At 42.5% G+C, this 19,735-nt stretch overlaps 1 protein-coding gene across 16 annotated transcripts; it reads right to left on the bottom strand.

Moving 5' to 3' along the window:
• Positions 1-2,261: 2,261 nt before the first annotated feature.
• ZNF211 (zinc finger protein 211) lies at positions 2,262-15,569 on the bottom strand. 16 transcript variants are annotated; one of them, XM_074024951.1, is made up of 5 exons: positions 15,429-15,566; positions 11,915-11,953; positions 11,051-11,360; positions 4,968-5,123; positions 2,262-4,329 (listed from the first exon to the last, which is right to left on the bottom strand). In XM_074024951.1, the coding sequence occupies exons 1-5, from the start codon at positions 15,528-15,530 to the stop codon at positions 2,852-2,854; spliced, it is 2,085 nt and encodes a 694-aa protein (XP_073881052.1). In that variant the 5' UTR covers positions 15,531-15,566; the 3' UTR covers positions 2,262-2,851. The 16 variants fall into 16 exon arrangements, 15 of the variants coding, with proteins under 15 accessions (XP_073881052.1, XP_045237020.2, XP_073881053.1 ...); XM_045381085.3 differs by having other exon boundaries at positions 11,234-11,360; XM_074024952.1 differs by lacking the exon at positions 15,429-15,566 and adding an exon at positions 12,537-12,796.
• Positions 15,570-19,735: the final 4,166 nt, after the last annotated feature.

Raw genomic sequence — 19,735 nt, 5'->3', positions numbered from 1 at the left:
GGAGTCTCGCTCTGTCGCCCAGGCTGGGGTGCAGTGGCCAGATCTCAGCTCACTGCAAGCTCCGCCTCCCGGGTTCCCGCCATTCTCCTGCCTCAGCCTCCTGAGTAGCTGGGACTACAGGCGCCCGCCACCTCGCCCGGCTAGTTTTTTGTACTTTTTAGTAGAGACGGGGTTTCACCGTGTTAGCCAGGATGGTCTTGATCTCCTGACCTCGTGATCCGCCCGTCTCGGCCTCCCAAAGTGCTGGGATTACAGGCTTGAGCCACCGCGCCTGGCCTAGAAGTGAATTTTCTTTTGCCTCAGGCCTTAGCTTTAAATAACATGTGGGATTCAAAGTGAAGAATAACAATGCCTGGTGGCTCACGCCTGTAATCCCAGCAATTTGGGAGGCTGAGGCCGGCAGATCACTTGAGTTCTGGATTTGGAGACCAGCCTGGGAAACATGATGAAACCCAGTCTCTACAAAAAGTACAAAAATTAGCTGGGAGTGGTGGTACACCCGTAGTTCCAGCTATTGGGGGTGAGGGTGGAGAGCAGAAAAGGGGCTAAGGCAGGAGGATCTCTTGAACCCAGGAGGTTGAGGCTGCAGTGAGCTGAGATCATGCTACTGCACTCCAGCCTGGGTGACAAATGAGACCTTGTTAAAAACAACAACAACAACAACAACAACAACAAAGTAAAGAATAATCTTAGGCTGGGTGCAGCGGCTCACGCCTGTAATCTCAACACTTTGGGAGGCCAAGGTGGGTGGATCACTTGAGATCAGTAGTTCAAGACCTGCTTGGCCAACATGGTGAAACCCATCTCTACTAAAAACACAAAAATTAGCCAGGCATGGTGGCTCAAGCCTGTAGTCCCAGTTACACGAGAGGCTGAGGCAGGAGAATCACTTGAACCAGGAGGAGGAGGCTGCAGTGAGCCGAGATCGTACCATTGCAGCCCGGGCAACAAGAGCAAAAATTCGGTCTCAAAAAAAAAAAAAAAAAAAAAGGAGGCTTCATCCTCATTAGTATAGTGGTGAGTAAGTAACCTAACCCTCCTGAGTAGCTGGAATTACAGGCACCCACCACCACACCCAGCTACTGTTTGTATTTTTAGTAGAGAGGGGGTTTTACCATGTTGGTCAGGCTGATCTCGAACTACTGACCTCAGGTGATCCACCCACCTTGGCCTCCCAAAGTGCTGGGATTACAAGAGTGAACCACCACATCTGGCTGAAAATTACACATTCTGATGTGGAAATATACAGAACAGTGAACTATACACACTGTGGAAATATACAGAACAGTGAAAATTTTTAAGAATTTAGTTTGAAATACAGATATGCAGGACGTTGCAAATGTAAGAGTAGGGTCAGGAGCAAGAGCAAAGTTGGAGGTGCCACATACTTTCAAACAACCAGATCTCATGAGAACTCACTATCGTGAGGACAGCACCAAAAGGATGGTGCTAAACCATTCAGGGGAAACCACCCTCATGAGCCAATCACCTCCTGCCAGGACCCACCTCCAACATTGGAGATTACATTTCAACATGAGGTTTGGGCAGGACAGATATCCACACCATATCAATAGTGCAGAATACCTTTCACCTACTTTCCCCAGTAGTAACATCTTATATAACCTTAGAACATCATCAAAACCAGGAATGCGACATTGGTTCAATCCTCAGACCTCTTTCAGACCTCACCATTTTATACACTCGTTGTGTGCGTGTAGTTCTATGTATTTTTTTTTTTTTGAGACAAGAGTCTCTCTCTGTCACCCAGGCTGGAATACCATGGGGCGATCTCGGCTCACTGTAACCTGCACCTCCCGAGTTCAAGTGATTCTCCTGCCTCAGCCTCCTGTGTGGCTGGGACTACAAGTGCACGCCACCATGCCCAGGTTGGTTTTTTTTTTTTTTTTTGAGACGGAGTCTCACTCTGTCACCCAGGCTGGAGTGCAGCGGCACAATCTCGGCTCACTGCAAGCTCTGTCTCCGAGGTTCACGCCATTCTCCTGCCTCAGCCTCCTGAGTAGCTGGGACTACAGGGGCCCACCACCACACCCAGCTAATTTTTTGTATGGGCAATAATTCAAATTCAGATTATGCCAAAACTGGAAAGACAGTTGTATTTTTCCATTATACTGTTGTCTCTGAGGCATACAAATAATATGACACCTCCCTCTCCCTCCAAAGGTGTTTACTCTGTAAAGCTGGCAGGGCCCAATTCTGTTTTTGAACCACCTTAAAGAGTGAATCAAATGCCAAGATAAAGGTAGCTTAAATAATAATACCTTTATTATTGTAAAAAACAAAGCAATGTGAGGCAGGCAGTTCCAAAGTTGGTGACTTAGAGGCTGGAAAAAATCCATGGAGGTGTCACATGAAACCAACATGTCTTGAAAGAAGAGTCCTTCTTGGCAAGCTGCCAACAACACTCATATTGGGTTCTCTGGCACAAAGCTGGGTCAAGTCCATGCCCTAACTTGTCAGAGAGGAAGACTCAAGACTATTCATGATTTCTTCTAGCAAATAGGGAGAAACAGAGGTCTGCTTCCTTCAGCAGGTTCAGGAGGTAAATGATGCACATTATGTGGACCTCACAGGTGGTAGATGTGATACGGCTTCTGCCTCAGAAACTGTCAGTGACATAAATGGCAAGAGCCATATATGGCAGGTGAGAAAGTCTAACACTTTCTAAATGGCAGGTTAGAAAGTGTAACACATACCTGGAACTTAAGGGGAATCTGCCCACTGTATATATATCCTTAGATGTTGGGGCTTCCAGTTCAGGTACTTGTCTCTCTCACCGGTGTACTCCTTCAGTATAATTACACTAAAAGGAACTTGCATATTCTCAGTACAGTTAAGGCTTTTCTCCAATGTGAACTCTCTGGTGTTGAATGAGGACAGATTTGCAGCCAAAGGATTTCCCACATTCACTGCACTGATAAGGCCTTTTTCCAGTGTGAACTCTCCGGTGTTGAATGAGGCTAGAACTTTGGCTAAAGGATTTCCCACATTCACTGCACTCATAAGGCCTTTCTCCAGTGTGAACTCTCAGGTGTTTAATGAGGTTAGATTTACAGCTAAAGGATTTGCTACATTCACTGCACTCAACAGGTCTTTCTCCAGTGTGAACTCTCTGGTGGTTCTTAAGGTTGGAGCTATGGCTAAAGGATTTCCCACATTCCCCACACACATAAGGCCTTTCCCCTGTGTGGACTTTCCGATGTGAACTGAAGCTGGAGCTTTGCTTAAACGATTTCCCACATTTACTGCACTCATAGGGTCTTTCTCCAGTGTGAAGTCTCCGGTGGTGAATGAGGCTGGAGCTTCGGCTAAAGGATTTTCCACATTCACTGCATTCATGAGGTCTTTCTCCAGTGTGAACTCTCTGGTGGTAAATGAGGCTGAAGTTTTGGCTAAAAGATTTCCCACATTCACTGCATTCATAAGGTCTTTCTCCAGTGTGAACTCTGCGATGCTGCATGAGGTTGGACCTTTGGCTAAAAGATTTCCCACATTCGCTGCATTCATAAGGCCTTTCTCCAGTGTGAACTTTCCTATGGCTATTGAGGCTGTAGATCTGACTAAAGGATTTCCCACATTCAGGGCACACATAAGGCCTTTCTCCAGTATGAACTCTTTGATGTATAATGAAACTGGAGTAGTAGGTAAAGAATTTTCCACATTCGTTGCATTCATAAGGCCTTTCTTCACTGTGGACTTTCTGGTGCTGAATGAGGTTACATCTTCGCGTACATGCTTTCCCACATTTGCTGCACTCAAAAAGCCCTTCTCTAGTGAGGATTCTCTGGTCCTGAACAAGTGTGTCTGTGTGGCTAAAGGCTTTACTGTATTTTCCCCAGTTGCGATGACTTTTTCCACTGTAAAAGGCCACCACACACTTGTTACTGTTATTTGGCTTCTCCCCTGTTTGAGTGGCCTCTTGATGGAGAAACCTCATGTTGGCCAGGAAGTCTTTCCTGATCTCCCTACAGGTGAAGGGCTTCTCCGACACGTGGACTGTGCAGCTCTTTGTAAATGAGGTTGTGTCCACGTAACTTGTGAAAGGTGCCTCTTTAATGTGCTGCCTCTGGTGCTGTTGAAGATTTGCATTGATGTAGAATTGTTTTCCATATGTGTGTAGTTTCTGCCCACAGTTTGTTCCTTGGTGTTCAGCCAAGTGCAAAATATCTCTCAAGACCAGGCCACATATTTCACAGGAGTAGGCATTCTGGGAAGATGAACCTTCTTTGGAAGTCCTGAACTGTGGCACTCCTTCTACAGAAATTCTCTGTTCAGAAGGTGTTTCCTCATGCTCCACTCCATGCCAACAACCTAAAAGTAAAGAGGTCGTGGTGAAGTACATGTTACCTTTATTAGGAGGAGGCAATGCAATCGCAAATGCACGTCAGTTATAGCAAAGAACCAGTATATGGGCCTGTCTTCAGGAAAAGTGAGTTGGGGGTCAGGTTCAGGAAGCACCTGTTGTGCATTACTGGTCCCTAAGGTTATGGAATAGGGAGGGTGGGCCCTCCCAGGTACAGTATACAAGGCTAAGGTATGGCCCAGGACTAAGAGGCATGTTCTACAATTAATTCCTCTGATAATAGCTTTTAGCGGGATCATATCTGCTGGTGACAAGTGATGCCGTGAAGTGTATGTCCAGGCCCAGGAAAACCTCACTGGAACAGTAACTGGTGTTCAGGGACTAGTAAGGGAGATATGCACACTTCAGGACAAAATAATATTACAGAATGCTACAGAGGGAACAGTGTAAAGAACAGATGGAATAAGGAGTCCGGAGAGGTGAGGATTAGCATTAGCTAGAAGTAAAAATAAAAATGACAAGTAGGAGAAATAACAAGTTTGTAACTGTTAAGAATGAAGAGGGGAAGGTCAAAGTGAAGTGTCTCGGGCAAAGGCATCAAGACAAGTCAAACAGGACAGGTTCCTGGTGCAATTTAAACACAGACCTGATGACATGCCTTTTCCCAAGTGCCATTCATGTAGGCCAGGCCCTCTCTGATCCCATCTTGCTGAGGCTGGAGTCATGAACATCCTGTGAAGAACAGAGGACACTTCCCCTAGTCCTAGTTGAGCAACTACATGAGACCAGGATGATGTAAGTCCTAAGGGAAAGACAGGACACGTGAGCAACTAACACTGGCCCAGAAGAACTGGGCACAAAAAAGAACAAGGAAAGTTAAAGAAGTTAAGTTTGTATAAATTCAAGTTAGTGTTGTAACTTTAGGATGCTAAATGTAATTCCCATGGTAACTATTTAAAAAAAAGAGCTACATAAAGTATGCAAAGAACTGGGCATGGTGGCTCACGCCTATAATCCCAGCACTTTGGGAGGCTGAGGTTGCTGGATCAACTGAGGTCAGGAGTTTGGGACCAGCATGGCCAACATGGTGAAACCCTGTCTCTACTAAAAATACAAAAATTAGCTGGGTGTGGTGGTGTGTGTTTGTAATCCCAGGAGGGATTACTCAGGAGGCTGAGGCAGGAGAATCGCTTGAACATGGGAGGCAGAGGTTGCAGTGAGCCAAGATCGCCCCACTGCACTCCAGTCTGGGCGACAGAGCGAGACTCCATTGAGAGAGAGAGAGAGAGAGAGAGAGAGACAGAAAGAAAGAAAGGAAGAAAGGAAGAAAGGAAGAAAGGAAGAAAGGAAGAAAGAGAAAGAAAGAAAGAAAGAAAGAAAGAAAGAAAGAAAGAAAGAAAGAAAGAAAGAAAGAAAGAAAGAAAGAAAGAAAGAGAAAAAGTACACAAAGGAAATGACAAGGAATTAAAAAGTTTCAGTACAAAAAAAAAAAAAAAAAGTGAGCCGAACACAAAAGAAGCAGTAATGTAGGCAATTAGGATCAAAAAAGCTATAAGGCTATAAGACATGGGGAAAACAAGGAGCAAAATGATAGAAGTCAACCCGTCCTTATCAGTGATTACCTTAAACATAAATGCCTTAAACTCTCCAAACTTTTAGCTTAAACTCTGCCAAAAGACAAAGATTGGCAGAATGGGTTAAAATGAAAACAACCCATGATCCAACTTTATGATGTCTACAAGAGATTCGCTTTAGATCCAAAGATATAAATAAGGTGGAAGTGACAGGCTACAAAAAGATATTCCATGCAAATAGCAAGCAAAAAAGAGTAAGAATGGCTACACTAATATCATACAATACAGACTTTAAATCAAAAAGGGTAACAAGAGATATAAAAGGATATTATATACTAATAAAAAAGGTCAATAGAGCAAGAGGACATAACATTTATAAACACTTATGCACCTAATAATAGACCACCAAAACACATGAGGCAAAAATGGACAGAACTGAAGGGAGAAATGGATGGTTCTACAATAACAGTTAAATACATCGATACCTGACTCTCAGCAGTGGACAGAAGAATCAGAGAGAAGTGAGAAAACAGAGGACCTAAACAACCAACTAGCTCTAACAAATATATAAAGAGTATTCTACCCAACAACAACAGAATACACATTCCCTTCATGTGTACCTAGAACATTCTCCAGGACAGACCATAAATTAAGCCTCATTTGATTTAGAAAGACACACATCATACAAAGTATCTTCTCCAACCACAGTGGGATGAGGTTGGGAACTCTTAATAGAAGGAAACTAAAAAATTTACAAATCTGTAGAAATTAATACAATACTGAACAACCAGTGGGGCCATGAAGAAATCAGAAGGGAAATAAATTGGAGATACAGTAAAAGCAGTACTAAAGGGGAAATTTATAGCTATAAACCTTAAAAAGATGAAAGATCTCAACTCAACAATCTATTTTTACAACTTAAGGGATTATAAAAAGAGGAACAAACTAAAACCAAAGCTGGCAGGAAAAAAATAATAAAGACTAAAGCCTAGATAAATAAAATACAGAAGAGAAAAACAATAGAAAAAAAAATCAACAAAACCAAAAGGTGTTTCTTTGAAAAGGTTATCAAAATTGACACACCTGGCCAGGTGCAGTGGCTCATGCCTGTAATTCCAGCACTTTGGGAGGCCGAGGCAGCGGGTGGATCACCTGAGGTCAGGAGTTCAAGACCAGCCTGGCCAACGTGGTGAAACCCTGTCTCTATTAAAAATACAAAAATTAGCCAGGTATGATGGCATGTTCCTGTAACCCCAGCTACTCAGGAGGTCAAGGCAGGAGAATTGCTTGAATCCAGGAAGTGGAGGTTGCAGTGAGCCAAGATCACACCACTGCACTCTAGCCTGGGTGTCAGAGCAAGACTCCATCTCAAAAAAAAAAAAAAAAAAAAAAGACAAACCTTAAAGAAAAGCCCTTGACTTGATGGCTTCACAGATGAATTCTACCAATCATTTAATTGGCCGGGCGCGGTGGCTCACGCCTGTAACCCCAGCTCTCAGGGAGGCAGAGGCGGGAGGATAGCTTGGGCCCAGGAGTTCGAGACCTGCCTGGGTAATATAGCGAGATCCCATTCTCCACAAAAAGGAAAAAAAAAAAAAGACAATCATTTAATGAAGAACTAATACTTATTTTCAAATTCTCTCAAAAAACTGTAGCATACACACTTCTAAATTCATTCTACATGGCCAGCATTACCCTGATTCCAATCCAAATGACACAAAGATTGTGTAAGAAAACATAACTACAGACCAATATCCTTGATTATTAATGCAAAAACCATCAACCAAATATTAGCAAACTGAATTCAACAGCATATTAAAAGGATTATGCACTACCACCAGATAGAATTTATTCCTGGAATGCAAGGATGGTTCAACAAACAAAAACTGATCAAAGTGATGGCTTGCACCTGTAATCCCAGCTACTTGGGAGGCTGAGGCAGGAGGATCGCTTGAGGCCAGGAGCTTAAGACCAGCCTGTGTAACATAGCAAGACCCTATCTCTAAAAAAATTAAAACAATCATCTCAGTTGATGCACTAAAAGCATTAGACAATATGCAACACTTCTTCGTGAGGAAAACACTCAGTAAACCAGGAATAGGGGGAAATTAACTAAACATAATAAAATACATATGCAAAAAAAAACAAAAACAAAAATAAAACCCACAGCTAAAATTATACTCGACAATGAAAGACTGAAAGATTTTCCTCTAAGATTAACAACAAGATAAGGATGCCTACTTTTAGCACTTCTGTTCAATGTAGCAATTAGGCAAGAAAAAGAAAGAAAAGGGACCAAAATGGGAAAAGAGGAGTAAAATTATCCCTACTCACAGATAATATACATGGAATACCATAAAGGTTCCACGAAAAAACTGTTACAACTAATAAGCAAATTCAGCAAATAGAAGAATACAAATACAACATGCAAAAATCAGTTACGCTTCTATACACTAATGATGAACAATTTGAAAAGTAAACAATTCCACTTATATCAAAAAGAATAAAACATTAAAGATTAACTTAACCAAACAAGTAAAAGCCTTGTACACTAGAAACTACAAAATATTGCTAAAATGAATTAAATAAAACATTAATAAAAGAAAATATATCACATGCCTGTTCATGGACTAGAGGGCTCAATATTGTTAAGACGTCTATACTAGACAAAGTAATCTATAGAAAGTGCGATACCTATCGGCCGGGCGCGGTGGCTCAAGCCTGTAATCCCAGCACTTTGGGAGGGCGAGACGGGCAGATCACGAGGTCAGGAGATCGAGACCATCCTGGCTAACACAGTGAAACCCCGTCTCTACTAACAATACAAAAAAAAACTAGCTGGGTGAGGTGGCGGGTGCCTGTAGTCCCAGCTACTAGGGAGGCTGAGGCAGGAGAATGGCATAAACCCGGGAGGCGGAGCTTGCAGTGAGCTGAGATCCGGCCACTGCACTCCAGCCTGGGTGACGGAGCAAGACTCCGTCTCAAAAAAAAAAAAAAAAAAAAAAAGTGCAATACCTATCAAAATCCAAATGACGTTACTTTGCAGAAATAAAAAAATCCATCCTAAAATTCATTTGAAATATTAAGAGACACAGAATAGCTAAAACAATTTTGAAAAGGATGAAAGTTGGAAGACTCACAGTTTGTAATTTCAAAACTTACTGCAAGGCTAGAGAAATTAAAACTGTGGTACTCCCATAAAGAAAGACATATAGATCAATGGACTAGAAGAGACCCCAGAAATAAACCCTCAAATATCTGGCCAAATGATTTTTGACCAGGAGAAAGAAGACAAATTTTCAACACATGATGCTAGGAAAACTGGGTATCTACATGTGAAAGAATGAAGTTGGTCCCTTACCTGACACCACATATAAAAATTAATTCAAAACAGATCAAAGAGCTGAATGTAAGCACTAAAACTGTAAAACTCTTAAAACAAGGAAAAAGCTTCATGACACTGGACTTGTTAATGATTCCTTGGATATGATATAAAAAGCATAGACAATAAAAGTAAAACAGTAAAACGGAATTCATCAAAATGAGAAACTTGTACATCAAAGGATCCTATCAACACACTAAAAATGTAACCCACAAAATAAGAGAAAACATTTGCAAATCACGTATCTGATAAGGGAATATCTAGAATACAGATAACTCTTAAAGCTCAATAAAAAATTATATTTAACACTTCTAATTACAATTAATAAAACTCAATTTAAAAATAGGCAAAGGACTTGAATAAAAACATCATTTGAAGATATACAAATAGCCAATCAGCACATGAACAGACGCTCAATATCAGTAATCTGCAAATCACAACCACAATGAGATATCACCTCACACCAATTTGGATGACTTATCAAAAAAAATCAGAAAATAACAAGTGATGGTGAGGGTGTGAAGAAACTAGAACCTTTGTCTGCTGCTTGTGGGAATGTAAAACGGTGCAGCTGCTATGAAAAACAATTCTGGTGGTTCCTTAAAAATTAAAAATAATTACCTTATGATCCAGAAATTCTGCTTTTGGGCCAATACCCAAAAGAATTGAAAGCAAGAACACAAATATGTATCTGAACACCCATGTTCACAGTAATATTATTCACAACAGCCAGAAGGTGAAAACAACCTGTGTCCACTGATGAAGGAATGGATAAACTAATACATACAAAAGAATATTATTCAGCCTTAAAAAGAAGCAATTCTGATACACATTACAACATGGATGAACCTTGAAGATACTATGCTAAGTGAAGTAAGCCAGACAGAAAAGAACAAATATTGTGTGATCCCACTCATATGAGGTACTTACGGTAGACAAATTCATACAGACCAAAAGCAAAATGGTGGTTGCCAGGGGATGGGAAGAGTTATTGCTTAATGAGTACAAAGTTTCAGTTTTATAAGATGAAAAAGTAGTACAGAAGGATGGTGGTGATAGTTGTACAACAATGTGAATGTACTAAATGCTGCTGAACTATATACTTGAAAATGATTAAAATAAGCCGGGCGCAGTGGCTCACGCCTGTAATCCCAGCACTTTGGGAGGCTGAGGCGGGTGGATCGCCTGAGGTCGGGAGTTCGAGAACAGCCTGACCAACATGGAGAAACCCCGTCTCTACTAAAAATACAAAATTAGCTGGGCCTGGTGGCACATGCCTATAATCCCAGCTACTAGGGAGGCTGAGGCAGGAGAATTGCTTGAACCTGGGAGGCGGAAGTTGCGGTGAGCCGAGATCGTGCCATTGCGCTCCAGCCTGGGCAACAAGAGCGAAACTCCGCCTCAAAAAAAAAAAAATGATTAAAATAGTAAAGTTTGTTATATATATTTTACAATTAAAAACAAACAAAGAAGAACACCTTGGAGGAGGTTTTTATAAGAATAGTCTGTGTAGTGTCTCTGTGGTGCAATTCGTTAGAGTGTTCTGCTGTTAATGGAAAGGTTGGTGGTTCAAGAACAGTTTGTGTAAATAGTGACAATGTCAGTGACTGCATTTCATGTCACAGTCAAGCACAAATAAATGTCGGGTACATGAAGGGAGGGGAAACTGGATGCCGTAGATCTAGAAAGTTACCAGACAGGGAGAAGGCAAGTCAGGTGGGATCTATTAGGCTTACTGTAAGATGTGGGTAAGGATTGATCCCAAATCCTTACCCAAGGTGCTTTTAGGCTGGGATGATAAGGGAAGTAGGCTTGCACTCAGTCCACAACATCTACCCAGGGAACTGGGGAAGGAGGCAGTGCCTATGGTCCAGATATGAGGACAGAGCTGCTCCTGAGGAAAAGGAGAAACACAGAGCCTGGTACAGGGCACAAGGGTGAGTATGAGGGCCTTACCCAGGGAGGACGTAAGTGCAAAGTTCTCCAGCATCACATCGAAGTACAGGTGTTTCTGAGCCTCATCAAGGAGATCCCATTCCTCCCAGGAGAAGTACACGGCCACATCTTCAAAAGTCACACTTCCCTAGCATAATAGGGATTGATGAAACCATGAACAGTCTCACTTTGGAAGACTCAAAATCCATGTCCTCATACATTCTCCTCCCAAGCTCCCTAAGTCAGAAGAGACACCAGACCTTGGTGTCATTGATCCCTGCTGTCTCTTCACATTCCCATTAGTCACTGTTTTCATTCTGTTTTCTACTCTGTATCCTGTAAACACTTGGGTTAGAGAAATCTCCCTCCTCTTATCCCAAACTCCAACTTCCTCACAATAGATGCCAAACTTCACAGAAATTAAGGAAACCTGCAGTTCCCTGAACCAGTTCAGTCTCACCTCCAAGGAGTTCCAAAAGCTGGTACTATCATAAACTTTCACCCCTTTACATTGGCTGCTCCAAATGGAAACATTGGCCTGGACTCAGCACCCTGAGCTCAGGGATTCTCTAGGGTTCCCAAACCAACAGCTGAGAGAATGGTAGGTGAGTCCTGTTACACCACAAATCTAAAGAAAATATCTGTGTGGGGAGGGAGGAGGGACATTCCAGACCAGTGAGGGGCTGAGATACCTCCACTTACCTGTGTAAGCTTGAAAAGTACCTCTGTAGCTATGGGAACCTGTGGAAAGACGCAGGCCTCAGAGGAATGTGATCATGGGAGTGCTCCATGGGCACAGACCTTCCCTGTACCCTTGCCTCGGCCGAGAGCCACGTAACTTTGGGTCGACTGTCTAACCTGTGCGCCTCAGTCCTTAGTGCTGCCTCTCACCAGTTGTGTGGCCTTGGAAAAATATTCAACCTCCCTCTGCCTCAACGTCCTCATCCATCTCTAAAGTCTTTTCTTCCACTGAACAGCCTGCAGAGGATTTTTCAAATCCTAACTCAGATGGTGTCTCTCGTTTAAGCTCTCTATGGCTCCCACGGCCCTAAGAATAAAGGTAGATCTCTCTCAAACTTTGTTCTCTGCAGTAACAATGTGGAGCCCAGGTTCCTGAATGCCTCCTTCTCGGTCGCCCATCCAAGCTCTGCAAGCGCCGGTCCTGTCCCTTGTCCCCCTGCCCACCACATCGGATGTCAGAAACAGGGGCCCCACCCACGAGCCTCAGTGTCCCCGACCCTGTGCTACAGAAACGTGAGCTGGTGCCCCTCACTTGGGACTTAAGAATCGCGGCCGGGGGAGGTCCGGAGATCGCAATGCTCACCGGAGCCGGGTCCCTCAGTGCGGTCGCCATCCGAGTCTGTGGGCGGAGCTGGACCGGGAGCTGCGGGCTACCGGGGGGGAACACGAGCACCGCTATCCCCAGGCAGGCCTCGCGGGCGGCTCTGCCCCCGACCCTCAGACCTGACTCTCGCGCCTTCACGGTCCGTCACTTCGATACCGAAGAGGCACACCAAGGAGGCTGACGGATAGAACGGACCTGAGGGGAGCTAAAATGACCGCTGCGAACACGCCAGAAGTCCCGCCCCGAGGGGCACGCCCACACGGAAATGCCCCTGTCTTGGATTTTCATTGGATCAAAGTACTGCCGCTCGACGCAAAGCTTTCTGGGAAATGTAGTCTCCCCAAGGCTGCGGCAGACGGTGCCTTGTGTGCAGACTGCTGGGAGCGCTAGGAAACTGAGTCTGCCGCCCTCCAGGGCGACTGAGGGGCTTCGGTGTTTGAGGTCTTAAGTAGGCTGACACTTGAACAACACAGGTTTCAGCTGTGCGGGTCCATTTACACGTAGGCTTTTTTTTTTTTCTCCCAATAAACGTTACTTCGAGTGTGCTCCTTTAGCTCCCCCACCTCTTGCCCCAGAAACAAGATCAGCCCCTCCTCATTCTCTTGCCTATTGTGAAGAACACAAGGATGAAGACCTTTATGATGATACACTTCCACTTAATGATTAGTAAATGTATTTTCCGTTCCATATTCTTTTATTTTCCTTTTTTTATTGGGTGAAATGTCAACGAGCCTCTTATAATTTTCCTGATACCCTTTCTCTAGTCTGTTTTAGTATAAGTATAGTTCTTACACTAAAATATATATAATGCATATATCATACAAAATGTGTAATCATATATATATGTGTTATGCGTATATCATGCATATATCATACAAAATGTTAATCGATTGGGAGTTTATGTAATTCATAAGGCTTCTGGGCAACTTCATAAGGCTTCCAGGCAACAGTCGGCTATTAGTAGTTAAGGTCTAGGGGAGTCAAAAGTAATACGAGGATTTTCAATTCCGCGGGGGTCGGTGTCAGCTGTATATCAGTCTCTAGTGTAGAGGATCACTTCAGTATTTAGACATGATTTCAGATTCCATGCAGCCCACCCCAGCAGATGTCCACTGGTAGCTGGAAGTGAAAAAATGTTATCTTATTGCTCTTCAAATGCATGCAGCCTGAAGTGTTAAAGTCACTTTTTGTAGGTTTTGTCAGGGACAAAAGACGCCAGACAGGGCTAAGACGGGAAGATAGTGGAGGGATAGTGGGCAGCCCTGAATCCAATGGACAAGGAAAGTTCCCTGCTTCTGGTGCCCCCAGAAAACGCTCTCCTGCCTGCAAAGTCAGTTTTGTTCATAAAACATGAAGCTTTAATACATGAATGTTCATTTTCCTTGTATAATCAAAATATTTAATTTCTTTTTTTTTGAGACAGGGTCTCATTGTTGTCCAGGCTGGTGTACAGCGGAACAATCATAGCTCATTGCAGCCTCAACCTCCTGGGCTCAAGTGATCCTCCGGCCTCAGCCTCTTGAGTAGCTGGGACTACAAGCACACCACCATACCCGGCTAATTAAAAAAAATTATTGTAGGAATGGGGTCTCCCCATAGGGCCCAGGCTAGTCTCAAACTCCTAGGGCCATGCAATCTTCTTGCCTCAGCCTCCCAAACTGCTGAGATTACAAGCGTGAGTCACCTTGCCCAGCCAAAAGTTTTTAATGCATAAAATATCAAATTATGATCATTATTTTAAACAGGGCCTCACTCTGTCGCCCAGAAAGTTTATATTATTTTAAGGTATATATATGCACATTGTTAAATGTACACATATACATTTTATATATACTAGGTCAAATTTTACATTTCACAATAAAAATGATCCTTTAGGACAAATTAATACCAATAAAATAAAATAAATTAAAATTAAAAATTGTAAAATGATTTTATCAAATATATAATGTATTTCTTTACACATTTACTACAAACATTTATAAGTGGAATGACTACTATTGTACATCTGGTTAGATCTCACAATGGGCTTGTCGTCGTCTTTAGGAAAAAGGTTAGAGTTCTCGGCTGGGCCTATATTACACAACCAACCATTACATATTGCTGCACCTCCTACCATGTATCTCCTCTACATCCTACACATGCTGGATTTCTTCAGAACCCTGAAAGCTGTGTGTGCACTCACATGCAGGGATCTTTCCAGGTTACTTTTTTCCTACCTGAGACTGCTGAATCCTATTATGCTTTAAAAATTCATACTTTCAGGTAACCAACTGAAAAACTAGTGAAAAATGACACAACTCGTCAGCCACGGTGGCTCACGCTTGTAATCCCAGCACTTTGGGAGGCCAAGGTGGGCGAATCACCTGAGGTGAGGAGTTCAAGAACAGCCTGGCCAACATGGTGAAACCCCGTCTCTACTAAAAATTCCAAAATTAGCCAGGGGTGGTGGCGGGCACCTGTAATCCCAGTTACTCGGGAAGCTGAGGCAGGAGAATCAGAATCACTTGAACTTGGGAAGTGAAGGTTGCAGTGAGTTGAGATCGCGCCACTGCATTCCAGCCTAGGTGACAGAGCGAGACTCTGTCTCCAACAACAAAAAAAAAGGACACAACTCTTTATGTCCAAATTCAATGTTTCCATCCATTGCACGTACTCAAAACTTCCCAGTACTCCTCATGAGGTAATGAAGCACAATTAGCTGAAGTAAGTTTTGTATAATCATATAAAATTTTCAGGGCTGGACTTGGTGGTTCATGCCTGTAATCCCAGCACTTTGGGAGGCTGAGGCGGGCGGATCACAAGGTCAAGAGATCAAGACTATCCTGGCCAACATGGTGAAACCCTGTCTCTACTAAAAAATACAAAAATTACCTGGGCATGGTGGCGCATGCCTGTAGTCCCAGCTACTCGGGAGGCTGAGGCAGAAGAATCGCTTGAACCCAGGAGGTGGAGGTTGCAGTGAGCCGAGATCATGCCACAGCACTCCAGCTAGTGACAGTGCAAGACTCCGTCTCAAAAGAAAAAAAAAAAAAGAAACATCTTGATTAAAAACCGAAATGGGCAAAGACTTTAGGTTTAGATACCTCACCAGAGAAGATACACAGATGACAAATAAGTGTATGAAAAGATAATCCCTGTCATATGTCATCAGGGAAGTGAAAATTAAAACAGCAGTGAGATACCACTACACATCCATTAGAATGAACCACCTCTGACAACTGCAAATGGTTGAGAAAATGTACAGCAACAGGAGCTCTCATTGCTGATGGAATGCAAAGTTGTACAGCCACTTTGAAATGGAGTTTGGTGGTTTCTTACAAAACTAAACACACTTTTACCATACAATGTGGTAACCATATTTTTCAGAATTTATCCATATGAATGGAAAATTTATGTCCACACAAAAACCTGTACATGTATGTTTATAGCAGTTTTATCCAAAATTGGCATACCTGGAAGCAACAAAAATGTCCTTGAGTAAGTGAATGGATTAGAAACTGTAGTATATCTAGACAATGGAACATTACTCAATGCTGAAGGTAAATGAATCATCAAGACATGAAAAAACATGGAGGTACCTTGTATGCATACCACTAAATGAAAGAAGCCAATCTGAAAAGGCAATATGCTGTATGATTCCAATTAATGACATTTGAGAAAAGGTAAAAGTATGAAAGAGCAAAAAGATCAGTGGTTGCTGGGGGTTTAGAAGGGTAGGAGGGATGAATTTGTGGAGCACAGAGAATTAGCAGGGCGATGAAACAATTTTATATGACACTCTAATAGTGGACACGTGTCATTGTACCTTTGTCCAAACACAGAATGTACAACACTAAGAGTGAACCCTAATGTAAAGTAGGGACTTTGGGTGATAATGATGTGTCAGTGTAGGTTTACAATTGTTACAAATGTGCCACTCCGGTTGGGGTTGGCGGGGGGAGGAGGGGACGGCTATGCATATGTAGGTGTGCAGGGAGTATATGGATATCTCTTTACCTTTCCCTTAATTTTACTGCAAACCTAAAAGTGCTCTTAAAAACTTAGTAATAGGCCGGGCGTGGTGGCTCAAGCCTGTAATCCCAGCACTTTGGGAGGCCGAGACGGGCGGATCACGAGGTCAGGAGATCGAGACCATCCTGGCTAACACGGTGAAATCCCGTCTCTACCAAAAAATACAAAAACTTAGCCGGGCGAGGTGGCGGGCGCCTGTAGCCCCAGCTACTAGGGAGGCTGAGGCAGGAGAATGGCGTAAACCCGGGAGGCGGAGCTTGCAGTGAGCTGAGATCCAGCCACTGCACTCCAGCCCGGGCGACAGAGCGACACTCCGTCTCAAAAAAAAAAACAAAAACAAAAAACAAAAAACAAACAAAAACTTAGTAATAAAAAAAGATTGTGTCAGCACCATAAGGCAGGGTGGGAAAAAAGATAAATTTCAAAAGAAAAAAATTGTGGCTGCCTCAGAGTCATATTCTGCGTCCTCTTGAAAGATAGTTGGGGATCAAAATTTTCCCTGCAGATGAAGCCACAAGTGGCATACCTTGTAAACCCTTTTATGCGGAGGAATAAGTGTCCAAATAACAAGTATTTCACAGGATAGCAGTCAGTGACCTGGCAGTGTAATCAACGGCAAGGAAGAATATGTTTGAGAAGATAGCTGACAAGGAAGTCTGAGATAATGACATGTGAATGGATATACGGGTAATTGTGCACACTGGGGAGATTTGTTATGGTATAAAAACCATCACCAGCCACTCTTGAATTGTGCTTTGACCACATGATTTGTTTCACTTCCAGGCAAGCTCCTGCTTTTTGGACACTATACTGGCTATTTCTTTTCCATAGCACATTTTCCCTGTGTTTACAAATCACTCTCTCTCTCTGCTCTGCTTAAATACATGCTCAAATATTATCTCCACTACAAGGACAACCCTGACCTATTTCCTATAGAAATTCTACCTACTTCACTTTTGTTATTACTTGGTGCTGATATTCTGATATTTTCCATAGAATCTGTCTCTTAATAACTTAGTGTATGTTTTCCAATATTTTCTTTATTTCCAGACCACATCTCTCAATTTGAATAAAGACTACTTGAGAATACATTTCTTTGTAGGTTGTTCACTGCTGTAAATACAAATCTAGAAGAGCCTGTGAACCAGAGAAGATGTTGAGTAATGCTTTCCCTCAACTCTTCCACCTTTGTACTCTTACTCTCTTTTTACTCTTTCCTTACAAGTTTGTTATTTGTCACCATTCATATGAATGAAAAAATGTCACACTTTGTAGAAATAAGAATTTAGGCCGGGTGTGGTGGTTCACACCTGTAATCCCAGCACTTTGGGAGGCCGAGGCGGGTGGATCACCTGAGGTCAGGAGTTCAAAACCAGCCTGGCCAACATGGCGAAACTCTTGTCTCCACTAAAAATACAAAAATTAGCCAGGCATGGTGGTGGGCGCCTGTAATCCCAGCTACTCGGGGGACTGAGGCAGGAGAATTGTTTGAACCTGGGAGGTGGAGGTTGCAGTGAGCCGAGATCGCGCCATTGCACTCCAGCCTGGGCGACAGAGCAAGACTTCGTCTCAAAAAAAAAAAAAAAAGAATTTCATGGGAGCCAAGATTCTAGCATAGCCAAGGGTTCAACTTACATGTTTCATGTCTTAGAACTGTTTCCTCTATCGACCTTTATTTTTTCTCATTTCACAGATAATTTTCTCTTTTAGGTATGATATCATTCTAAATGGATAACTCCAGTAATTAATGTTAATAATTTTCTATAATTTTCTAACTTCAAAAAAATATTTTTTAGAGATTGTCTCCAATCCTCTTGGAGACACTGTCACTGCAATTACAGGCGGAAGAATAAAATTACCATCATTTCCCAGCAAGGAGATGAGGTCATGGAATCCCAAACCTTATTCTCAGAGTTCAGATGCCCATGCCAAAAACTGATGCTACTTTCCTAGTAGCAAATACCATTTGGTAAGTAACCACTATTTCTACATAATGTCATATTCTTCAAAAAGTAGACTATATCTTGGAGAATCCAGTAAGAAATGTTATATAAAAAATTGTAATTTAGAGGTTTGGAATACAAATACTCAGAAGGAACATACTATGAGGTACCCAGAAGCATAGACTACCTCATGCATTTGCTTTAGTGCCCCTAGAATCTCTATTCCATGTTTTCTCTTATAACCTATGTTTTCTCCTATTAGCCTCCATTTCATCCCTGACCAAATACTCTGAACTTCACACAATCACTCAAAGAGTTTATTTGCCTGTGAAGTGAAGAGCAATAAGACAAATTGTTTTACTCACAACTACTGAGTGGACATTTGGCATCTCTGTAGCAATTAATTGGAAATAAACATTTTTGCTTTTTAAAAAATCATGATTTCAAAATAGAATCTGTAGGGGTATTTTACTAAAGATTCTCAGACACCTGCAAGACCAAACATTCTTTCTAGTTTAGTTTAAGAAAAATATTTGTAAAAAGCTGTAAGTTACAAATAGATAATCCTGAATATAAGGACTCAGGCTATAATTGTTAGGCAGATTTGAAAGCATGTTTTTTTTTTTGTTTTGTTTTTGATGGAGTTTTGCTCGTCGCCCAGGCTGGAGTGTAATGGCACAATCTCTGCTCACTGCAACCTCTGCCTCCCAGATTCAAGCGATTCGCCTGCCTAATGTATTTTTAGTAGACACAGTGTTTCGCCATGTTGGCCAGGCTGGTCTGGAACTCCTGTCCTCAGATGATCCGCCTGCCTCCGCCTTCTGAAGGGCTGGGATTATAGGTGTGAGCCACTGCTGCTGGCTGAAAGTATCTTTTATAAGTATATAGCAATGTAATTATCAGTATTTTGCTATGTCCTATGTTGAAGTAGCTCAGGTAATTCTGAATCAGTTTAAGTATTTAGTATGTCATCTAGACATCATAAGATGGCTTATTCTGGCAAAATTTACTCTGGTCACATACAGTCTCTGATAAATAGCTAGTTTCCTAAAGACTGTAATTTTCTTTTTCTTTTCTTTTCTTTTTTTTTTTTTTGAGACGGAGTCTTGCTCTGTCGCCCAGGCTGGAGTGCAGTGGCAGGATCTTGGCTCACTGCAAGCTCTGCCTCTCGGGTTCAAGCCATTGTCCTGCCTCAGCCTCCGAGTAGCTGGGACTACAGGCGCC

The sequence above is a fragment of the Macaca fascicularis genome, chromosome 19, assembly GCF_037993035.2.
Source record: "Macaca fascicularis isolate 582-1 chromosome 19, T2T-MFA8v1.1".
Taxonomy (NCBI): Eukaryota; Metazoa; Chordata; class Mammalia; order Primates; family Cercopithecidae; genus Macaca; species Macaca fascicularis.
This window is presented reverse-complemented; position numbering and strand designations above follow the sequence as displayed.

Bases quoted from the DNA above. Each gene is read 5' to 3' on its own strand.
- ZNF211 (XM_074024951.1), bottom strand. From the start codon at position 15,530: ATGATCTCGGCTCACTGCAACCTCCACCTCCTGGGTTCAAGCGATTCT. The intron at 11,361-11,914 runs GTAAGTGGAGGT...CTATTATGCTAG, and splicing joins TACTTTTCAAGCTTACACAG to GGAAGTGTGACTTTTGAAGA. The intron at 5,124-11,050 runs GTAAGGATTTGG...TCTTTCCCTTAG, and splicing joins CCAGCCTAAAAGCACCTTGG to GACTTACATCATCCTGGTCT.